Source organism: Neophocaena asiaeorientalis, unplaced genomic scaffold, assembly GCF_003031525.2.
Source record: "Neophocaena asiaeorientalis asiaeorientalis breed wild unplaced genomic scaffold, Neophocaena_asiaeorientalis_V1.1 scaffold369, whole genome shotgun sequence".
Lineage (NCBI taxonomy): Eukaryota > Metazoa > Chordata > Mammalia > Artiodactyla > Phocoenidae > Neophocaena > Neophocaena asiaeorientalis.
In genome coordinates, this window is record NW_020175321.1 from 2,306,417 (window position 1) to 2,316,790 (window position 10,374).

At 40.9% G+C, this 10,374-nt stretch overlaps 1 protein-coding gene across 4 annotated transcripts in view; it reads left to right on the top strand.

Moving 5' to 3' along the window:
- The first annotated feature begins 4,217 nt into the window (after positions 1 to 4,217).
- The window catches only part of TSNAX (translin associated factor X), a 53,060-nt gene continuing 46,903 nt past the window's right edge, over positions 4,218 to 10,374 (top strand). For 3 of the 4 annotated variants that reach the window (XM_024765589.1, XM_024765588.1, XM_024765586.1), the window contains exons 1-3: positions 4,218 to 4,368; positions 4,806 to 4,910; positions 7,771 to 7,885. In XM_024765589.1, the coding sequence (XP_024621357.1) occupies positions 4,353 to 4,368; positions 4,806 to 4,910; positions 7,771 to 7,885 (236 nt within the window). In that variant the 5' untranslated portion in view covers positions 4,218 to 4,352. Of the gene's footprint in view, positions 4,369 to 4,408; positions 4,598 to 4,805; positions 4,911 to 7,770; positions 7,886 to 10,374 lie in introns of those variants that run through there. The other variant, XM_024765587.1, reaches the window with a different exon arrangement.

The window sequence follows — 10,374 nt, forward strand, 5'->3', positions numbered from 1 at the left end:
GGGGCCTCGGTTCGATCCCTGGTCAGGGAACTAGATCCCGCATGCATGCTGCAACTAAGAAGTCCGCATGCTACAACTAGGAGTCCTCGTGCCGCAACTAAGAGCTTGCGTGCTGCAACTAAAACCGAGAGCAGCCTAAATAAATAAATTAAAAATAAAATTAAAAAGATGAAAAAGAAGCTACATGGGCTTAAGAATCTTTAAGAAAATATTTAAAACTTCCTTTCAACCAGGTACTATAACAAAAATAAAACGTGAGCTACAGATGGGGATAATGTATTTGCATATCGTTTGCTCAATCATTCAACAAATATTGAATATCCATGATGTGCCAGGTGCTATATGACACCAAGTTTCTATGGTGATGGGAATGATGCAGAAGAAAACAAACAAATAAAAAATATATGTAGGTGAGAACAGGGATGATTACTGGCACACAGGGCAGGGCAAATACTCCAGATATTTGCGTGGCCCACTTGTTCCTCCTTCAGATCTGTGGCCACATGTCTGCTTCCCAGCAAGGCCTTTTCTGACCATCCTCTCTCAATTGCAACTCTTACCCTCACCGCAGGAAACCTCACCCTTCATCTCTTTTTCTTTCCTTCACTTTATTTTTCTTTATAGCAATGATCATTTTCTAATGCCAAATACTTTACTTATTTTGTTCTTCATCTGTCTCCTCTCACTAGGAAATAAACTTCATAAGACTAAGGATCACCAAGGCTTAGAATAGCACCTATGACATGGTAGGTACTCAATAAATATTTGTTGACTAAATAAGAAAATAGTTGTGTCCTTAATGGCACAAATCAAATTGCCAGGCACAAACTGTTCACAGAAGTGTTCGTTGAAGATTATCTAATCTGTAAAGGAAAAATACTTTATATTTTATTACAGATTATTAAAAATTAAGGTATTTTGCTTAATGCTTTTCCCTAATAACATTGAAGTATGTCTATATACCTACATGTATGTATTTACTGGATTTGAAGATTGTTTCCCTTCACACTTTAAAATTTTTTAACAGCTTTATTGAGATATAATTCACCTATTTACAGTTCATCCAATTCAATAGTTTTTACCACGTTCACAGATATGTGCAACCATCATCCGTCAATTTTAGAACATCTTCATCACCTCAAAAAGAAATGCAATACCCTTTAGCTATCACCCTTCTATCCCGTGCCCCATTGCTCTCAGCCCTAAGTAATGAAACTTTCTGTCTCTATGGATTTGTCTAGTCTAAACATTACAAATAAATGGAATCATATATGTGGTCTTTTGTGAGTGACATCTCTCAATTAGTATAATGTATCCATATTGTACCATGGATAGTATTTCTTTTCTTTTTGTTGCCAAAAAATATTCCATTGCATGGATATACCATATTTTGTTTATCTAATCATCTGCTGGTGGCATTTGGGTGGTTTCCACCTTTTGTTTATTGTGAATGGTGCTGCTATGAACGTCTGTGTACAAGGTATACATCTAGAAGTAGAATTATTGGGCCATATGGCAATTCCATGTTTAACCTTTTGAGACTGCCAAACCATCCTCTACAGTGACTGCACCATTTTACATTCCTACCAGCAACATACGAGCATTCCAATTTCTCCGTATCCTCACTAACACTTGTTATTTTCTGTTACTTTCGATTATGGCCATCCTAGTGGGATGTGAAGTGGCATCTCATTGTGGTTTTGCCCATCCCTTGTTACTTCCTCAAATACCAGCTTCCTTCTCCAGTAAAGATCTGGAACATCAATTTTCTCCTACTACGTCCCAGCATTGCTTAAACAATAAATCTGTGAAATGGTATGTGTACACCTCACAATACCTCTTCCGACCCTACAGGTATCTTTTAAATATTATGGTTATTTTAGAAATGGTCACTCAAGGTTCCAGCAATTTCTCATGATTCCCCGTGCCCGCCCAGCTCCCTGACACCCCGTCCCCAGTTTATGTAATAAGTACATAATAAAGTAAATGCTGAAGCAGAAAATCTCTTGAGGGCCTATATTTCTTCTCTTACTTGATTATATGCTTTTTAAAATAACCAAAACCAATTTCGGTATGTGATTTTTTTTCTGTAAAGGCGACAAATGTGAGGATTTATAGACTGAATAAAAACAGGTGCTGTTGGAAGGTGTAGAGCTTTAGTCAGAGTCAAATGTGGGCAATCAGAATGCAACGTGAGGAGGAAAAAACACCATCCCAGAAGTGGAATCTTACTGAAAACCTTTACCTTCCTCTCCCCACCTTAAAAACAAAAAAAAATATGTTCCACCAAATTCCGAAACTTACACGTATGCATTTGAAGCAATACAAGAAGGAGACAGGGTGGAGATGCATTCTGCAGGTTGCCACACAGGTTGAAAGGCATTTCCTGACAAAGGAGTAGCTACCGTTGGGCCACCTGGGTAACTGCATATGCAAATGAGTGCTGGGAAAGTATTCGTGGGCCTCACCTCCATTAAGTATTGATACTTTGCGGAGTCATTACAGGTTGTGAAACTTAGTGTTCCAGACCGAATACTTAGGGGAAAGCGGTAAAAAGCATTTCAAGCAGCACAGCCGTAGATGGACAGTCGAACAGGAGTGGTGGTTACTGAAGGAAAATAATGACGGATCCAGGGTTTGGAAAGTTGAGGTCTTGAGAGCTGCTGTGCCAGTAGAGTGAGGGAAAATACCCTTTTCCCAGACTACAGTTAAAGTAAGCATTAACTCTCAGAATGTTCGTAACTTACTGGCTTCCTTGAATGTAAAAGGAGTCACATTACAATGATTACAGTTATATGATAGTTGCCTTTTTTTTTTTTTTTTCTCCCCATGGTCACGTCACCTCTAAGCAAAGAGTAGAAGACCACTGGTGGATAAGGGGTGAGCAGGGTCAGACCTCCCACAAACTCAGAATTTTATGCCCAACATCAGCAAAACAAGAATTCAGCACAGGTGGTCAGGAGCATGGTTTATCCACAAGGAATCTGGCTAATCAGTACATGTATTCAAAGAGCTGCAGAGATATAATGGGTGGTGCTTCGCAAGCTTCTGGCTCCAAGTGGGAAGAGACCCTAAAGATTACCTAGAGCAAACTACCTTCCTATGACACAGGCCTGTCAGGGGCTTGAAATCACTGCCGTAGTCTAGCCAAGTTGTTTCATTTACTGTGCCTTTGTTCCTAAATTTACAAGGAGGAAAGACTGCGTGTACAAGTGCCTCCAATATGGAGTCTATTTAGGGAAAACGTAGATATAGTATTTGTGTTTTCCCAACCAGCCCTAGGCCACCCAACTAACGAAGCCTCCGCCTGAGTTTTTATCTAGAGGATGCTGGCGCGCCACTTAGCTGCCCATCTTGAGCATGTTCTTTCTGGAAAGCGACGGTGGGAGAAGGGTATCATAGCTAGTATTTAACTGAGCCTTTACTATACCAAAGACTGCGCCTTAGTGGTAACTCATTTGGTGGTCCAATAATCCTACGAGGCGGGTCCTACTTTACCTCTATTTTACAGATGAAGAAATTGAGCTGGGGTGAATTACTTTCTCAAGGTCACACAACCACTCAGCGGCGGAGACCACCGTGAAGATAGGCAGTCTGGCTACGGGGAGGCGGGAGAGGAGCCCAGCGGAGGACGGAGGAGGAGGGAGGTAAAGTGGGACAGGGCGGAGCGGGGGGGCGGGGATGGGACACAGCGGAGAAAGTACCAGCAACGCCTTCCACTGACTGATTTGCACATTTCCATCACCTAAGCTTCTGGAGTCACCGCCAGGAATGGAAAATTAAAAGACTCCTAACTCTGTAAGGTTTTGCCTCGATCCCAAGAAGACCATCCCACAGGACACGCAACGCTGATCCCTTCCTCACCCACCAGCCCCAGGCGCCGCCGGGCAGGCTCCAGCGGCAAACTACAACCCCCCACTATGCACCGCGCGGGAGGCGGGGGCCACGCCGAGGGAACGCGAGGGTGCTCCTGAGGTGCCTTGAGAAACACACTGCTCTCACCCTCAGGGGGATGCATCGTCTTTTTTAATGGACGGCTCATGCAGAGAAGCGTGTAAAGTCGTTTCTGTCGTCAGGCACAGCAGAGGGCAGGCGTGACAACGGCTCGAGGGCGCGAGGTCCTCCGGGCCGCGCGCGGGGCGGAGCCAGCGGAGGCGGGACCGGGACGCGACCGGAAGCGTATGAGGGAAAAGGGAGAAGCTTGAGTGGCTGCGGGCGTGCGCTTCCGGCCGGGGCGTCGACGTCGGCCGGCTGCGCAGGTTAGCGCTTCGGGCTCTTCGGCCGCTGCTGTACCCTTAGTGCACGCCCCGAGGTGCCGAGTGTCGTCTCTTCTCGCCGTAGGCCGTGACGACATGAGCAGCAAAGAAGGTGGCGTCCTCAACGGCTTTGGGCGTTATTTATTTATCTTATCCAGCCTTTTGGTCGCGTTTTCCACTTCCCACCCCTTAAAGGTGCCCTCTCCCCGCGCAGGCTCCGGGAGGGGCGGCGGCCCTGGTGATTTCCCGGCCACATTGGCCCTGTTTGCGCCTCTCTGTTTTTAATCCTCGAGCCGTTTTTATCTTAGTTCGGTAATTGCCCCACCTTGTGCCAGACCAAGGTACTCGTTGGGGGAGGCCTGGGTGAGCGTAAGGTTTGGGGGGAGAAAGCAGGGTTGCTTTCCTGTCGTCTGCTGAGGAAGCCTCTGTGGCGAGGGCCTTGGGGGTGCCTGGTTTTAAAGGAAGGGAGGGGTTTGCCTGTGTCATGTTTTGTCAGCTCTTTGGCGATGGAAGAGCCTTGTCCAACCTTTTTCTCCTTCTCTACGTAAGGATCAGGAGGGTTCAGGAAAAGGAAGCATGACAATTTCCCACATAACCAGAGAAGAGAAGGGAAGGATGTTAATTCCTCTTCACCTGTGATGTTGGCCTTCAAATGTAAGTTCTCTTGTCATGTAAGCTGGCGAAGGGAAGAGAACTAACGAGTTTGTAAGAAGGATCGATTAGCCATGTTACGCACGTGAAAACAGCCTCTGATAATTTCCCCGGGGGTTTTGCCATCGTGCTGGGTCTGCCCTCAGAGTTGAGATTACAGACGTCTTGACTCTTTTTCCCATTACAGTTTCGCAGGTAAACATTAGTTAATTAACATCAGACGTGCCACGTAACTAAAAATTACTGTGGACCTGATAACTATATATACTCACCCCCCCCAGGTGTGTGCGTGTGTGTGTGTATCAGGTATATTGTGTGTTTTCATTAGGTGTATGTTTAACGTGTATATATATGTGTATACGTATCAGCTATGTGTGTGTGTGTGTATATATATATCAGCTGTATATATACGTATATTTAATTTTTCAGTTTCTAACGTGTATTGGTTTTGTTTTCCCAGATAGACTTTTGAAGACAGGGCCTGTAGTTTTGTTTTGACACTGCAGCACTTTGCGGAGAGTGGGAATCCATGTACATGTAAATCGTACATGTACATGTGTTCACAGCTCCCCTTTTCTCAGTATATTAACTTGGGCAAGCTGTTGCAAAACTCAACATAAAACAAAATTCACCTAACTCTTCTGCCCAGCATCCTGTTTTTTGTTTTGGCCATGCCGCGTGGCATGTAGGATCTTATTTCCCTGACCAGGGATCGAACCCATGCCCCCCTGCCGTGGAAGTGCGGAGTCCTAACCACTGGACCACCAGGGAATTACTCCAGCACCCTGTTCTTTACAGTTTCTGTAGTTCAGGAATCCGAGAGGGGGCTTAGTTAGCTGTTGGTTCTAACGTGCAGCCATCTGAAGGCTTGAATTGGGTTGAAGGATCCACAGCTATCGGCGAGGTAGGCCTTCTGCCAACAGCCAGCTCTGGGTTCCTCTCCACGTGGACCCCTCCATAGTACTGCTTGAGTGTCCTCGTGTTGTGGCATCTGGCTTCCCCCGGACCGAGGAAGAGAAAGAGACCACACTTCTCTTATGTCCTAATCTTGGACATCATACGCTGTCACTTATGCTACAGTTCTTTCGTTACAAATGAGGTAGTTTTAAAACTCTGCCTCATATTTAAGAGGAAGGGAATTAGGTTCTTCTTTTTGAAGGGAGGGGTATCAGGTGATTTGTGGACATATTTTAGAACTGCCACAGCACATGCAGTGATCTTCAGGGGTGTAAGACAACTAGTTGTAATTGAGTAGAGAGCATATTGATAGAGCTATATACTCAGTGGGAAAACTAGCAATACACTGGGGCAAGTATTGGGCTGGCCAGAAAGTTCGTTCGGTTTTAAGTAACTATAAAAGGCATTTTTCATTTTCACCACGAACTTTATTGAGCAACGTGTTCGTTAACCGAACGAACGTTTTGGCCAAGCCAATATTCCCCACCGGTATGTTCTCACACACCCCATACTGAGCTGCTTGTTTCCAAGCATATTTTGCTGTTTCATGTTTCTACCTGCCTTTGTGCACATAGTTCTTTAAGCTTGGAATTGCTTCCAACTTGGTGCCCCGTTGCCCACCTGGTGTACTGTAGTTTTCTTCAAGACCCTGGTCAAGTAGCTTCTTCCCTTTGAAGCCTTTCGGATTTTCCTCCCAAGCAAACTTGGTGACAAACGTTGCATTCATTGAACATCCATCCATTCAGTCAGGAGATATTTATTGAGCATCTATGTTCTGGCATGTGTTGATAGTGAACAAGAAAAATGTAGTTCCTGCTTTACTGAACCTTTTCTATATATTTATTATAGCATGATTACATTTAATTCTTTGTTTACATCTCTGTCTCATGCTGGACTGAGCTCATTGAGGGTAGAAATTGCCATAACTTTGTATTTATAGTATATAATTCACAGTGGTCATTAATGTAGTCAAAATAAATAGTGAATACATTTCATTGTCTTGAAATATTGGGCAAAATCCTAGCCTAACTATTATCTCAGTAATAAAAGACCAGATGTATTTAGGTCTTTGTCAACTACTAATTTGGTTCATGGTTAAGTCAGGTTCTGAATAAACCTTTGTATTCAGAATTCCTCTGTGGATTGCTCCCTATAGGACAGGCAACTTGCTAGGTCTTTGGAGTGACAGTGCTTCTAAAATAAAGTGGTTATTAAGATAAGTAAGTGGTTTATGGGTATTTCAGCAACTAGGGCTTGAGAATTCAGAAAGTTGATGTTATTAAGGAGTTATAAACTTAATTTTATTTTTTTGTTTTTTGTTTTTTTTTGCGGTACACGGGCCTCTCACTGTTGCGGCCTCTCCCGTTGCGGAGCACAGGCTCCGGACGCGCAGGCTCAGCGGCCATGGCTCATGGGCCCAGCCGCTCCGCGGCATGTGGGATCTTCCCGGACCGTGGGCACGAACCCGTGTCCCCTGCATCGGCAGGCGGACTCTCAACCACTGCGCCACCAGGGAAGCCCTATAAACTTAATTTTAAAATTCCAGTTTACTTTTTGTAGATATTTTTATTGTATATGGTAAGGTAACTAAAAATAACTTTACATAACCTAGCGAGGTAGTTGAAAGTAGTTTTTGTAGGTAGTTTATATATGTGATAATTTTGTGGTAAAAGTCTCATGTTTATTAGAACAGATACTTGTTACAAAATATATGTCTCACTGTGAGCCTCTGAGTGGTAAAATCCAGCGAAGGCATACCTCTAGTTAAAGAAAAAATATCTCGGTTCGTGGCAGAGTCTTTGATTTCCAAGCACTTTAAAAATAAATAAGGTGGTTTCTCCAATATTGTTCGATAGGCTTCAAGTGCAGAATAAGCATGCTTATGTTCATAATAATGTGTTCTTAGCATTTCAACAGGAACTTGATGCAAGACATGACAAATACGAGAGACTTGTGAAACTTAGTCGGGATATAACTGTTGAAAGTAAAAGGACAATATTTCTCCTCCACCGGATTACAAGGTGAGTAAATATCTTCAAAATTTGTCACAGTTGGATACAGTTTTATACGTGTTTTATATATATCGTATTTAATTTATATCGTAAGTCAGTGGACAGTAACTAGCTGACTTTTTTTGAACAGCGGGGTCAGAGGACGTTAGTAGCAGGTAGATTTTAAGAATAAACATTTTAATAAAAATAGGGACCAATTCTTATTTTCAGAACAGCTAGGGATTTATGTTCTGTTAAGGTCGTTCACCAAGATAGAGCTACTGTTTGTGAAATATTAAATTTTTAATGGTTTACTAGCACCTGTTACATTAAAGCTTTCCTTGGATGATGTGTGCAGAAATTTTAATATTAGATAAATGTTATATTCTGCTTAACTTACTTTCCCATTCATTTTTCAGTTCATTGCGGTGTGGCTTTCTGCCTCACAGAATTGAAATTGCCCTTGTCACTTTCATATTGCTGAGTCTAGTACACACTCTTCTGCTTTTTTTCTGACTCACATTTTTGCAGCATGTGATAGTGTTGACTGCCTAATTCTTTGAAAGTTCCTCTACCTTCAGCTCTGTGACATTCGTTCTCTAGGACTTTAATATTTTTCTAGGTAGGCTCTGTATATTTAATAGATTTCTTTGTTGCAAGTAAAAGAAGCCAGCTTAAACTAGCCTAAATTAAGAGGAAGGGAGTGAATTAGAAAGAAGATTCAGGAATATTTTATGAATGCAGTTGGGTATCTCCATCTCTTATCTTGGTTTGCTTCATATTTCATTTGACTAGCTTTCTTTGCTTCTCTGTTCTACATGGGGGTAGAAATCACCCACCCTGCAACTCCCAAAGAGAGATTCTTGTTACATTACCAATTCCAAATGCCTTTAGAAGGATAGCAATGATTGGCTTCCCACCATGTGTCTTTTAAGTATTTAAGAAAGACCAAATATAATTTATGAGCTTTTTATTATTAAAATATTACTGAAGTATTCTATTCACTTATAACTTTTAAGGTAATTCTGAAATGCTTTAATTTTTATTCCACTAAGTGGAAGCAAATTTGCCATACATATATAGGTTTATTGGAATGTGGCACTGTTAACATTTTCTTTTTCATCCTTGACTCTAAAATTAGTTTTTGCTTGTTTTTTGAACCAGTTTTCACATAGCTTGTACACACTTGAGCTTGTATTATGGAAAGAAGCAACACTGATCTGGTTAGTTATGAACACTTTTTTCCACTAGAAATTGCAGTTTTAAAACAATTGCTCTCAATATTCAGCAGTTTAAAGAAATAGTAGAACTGTGACAGGAGAACTTAATATTTTAGAAAAAGCCATGTTATTGTGTACAGTCATCTTGTAAATATTTGTCCACCAAAAAATAATAAATATGCATTATGGTAAACTTAGAAAATAGTAATCTTTAGAAAAATACAAAATGACAGAAAAGTAAAGATACCGAGTGAAAGAAGTCAGTGACAACACCCTAGGATAGCCACTATCAATGAGCAGATTTCATATTTTATACTTTTTTATCATAATTGTGTCCATATTATACATATATTTGATTAGTAAACTGAGAAAATGGTAAACTTCAGAAAAATTATAAACTACAGAAAGTAAAAATACTTTATGAGAGAAATCATTTAGAGTACATAAAGATAACTACTGTTAATGAGCAGATTTCATATTTTAACTGTACTTTATTTTCTTTAATAGATGAAGGTAGATATCTCTGCTAGTGAGCTTTGGTAGTTTGGTCTTTTCAGGAATTTTTCCATTTCATCTCATAATGTTCTTTTATTATCCTTTAATTTCTGTAGAATCTGTTGTAATGTTCTCTCTCTCTCATTCCTGAAGTTGGTAATTTGTATCCTCTCTTTTTCCTGATCTGTCTGGCTAGAGGTTTATCAATTTTATTGATCTTAAAGGACTGCTGTTGATTTCATTGATATTCTGTATGTTTTGGTTTTCTGACACATTGATTTCTGTTATTTCCTTCTTTCTGCTTACTTGGGATTCATTTACTCCTTTTCTAAAGAGTTTCTTAAGACGGAAGCTGAGATCACAAAGAAGAAACTGAGATCATTTCTTCTTTTCTAATATAGGCATTTAGTGCTATCAATTTCCCTTTTATGGCTCTAAGTACACTTTAGCTGCATTCCACGAATTCTGGTATGTTGTTTTTTCATTTTCATTCAGTTCAAAATGCTTTCTAATTTTCATTTCGATTTCATCTTTGACCCATTGGTTGTTTGGATGTTATTTTGTTTCCAAATATTTAGGAATTTTCCAAGCATATTTTTTATGATTTGAATTCTTTTAAATTTACTGAAGCTTGGTTCTGGCTCGGAATATGGTCTGTCTGGACCCTGTACACTTGAAAAGTATATGTATTCTATTGTTGGGTGTAGTGTCCTATAAATGTCAATTAAATTGGTTGATGATGTTGTTCAATCATCTGTGTTATTACTGATTTTCTGTATACTTGTTCTACAATTATTGAGAGAG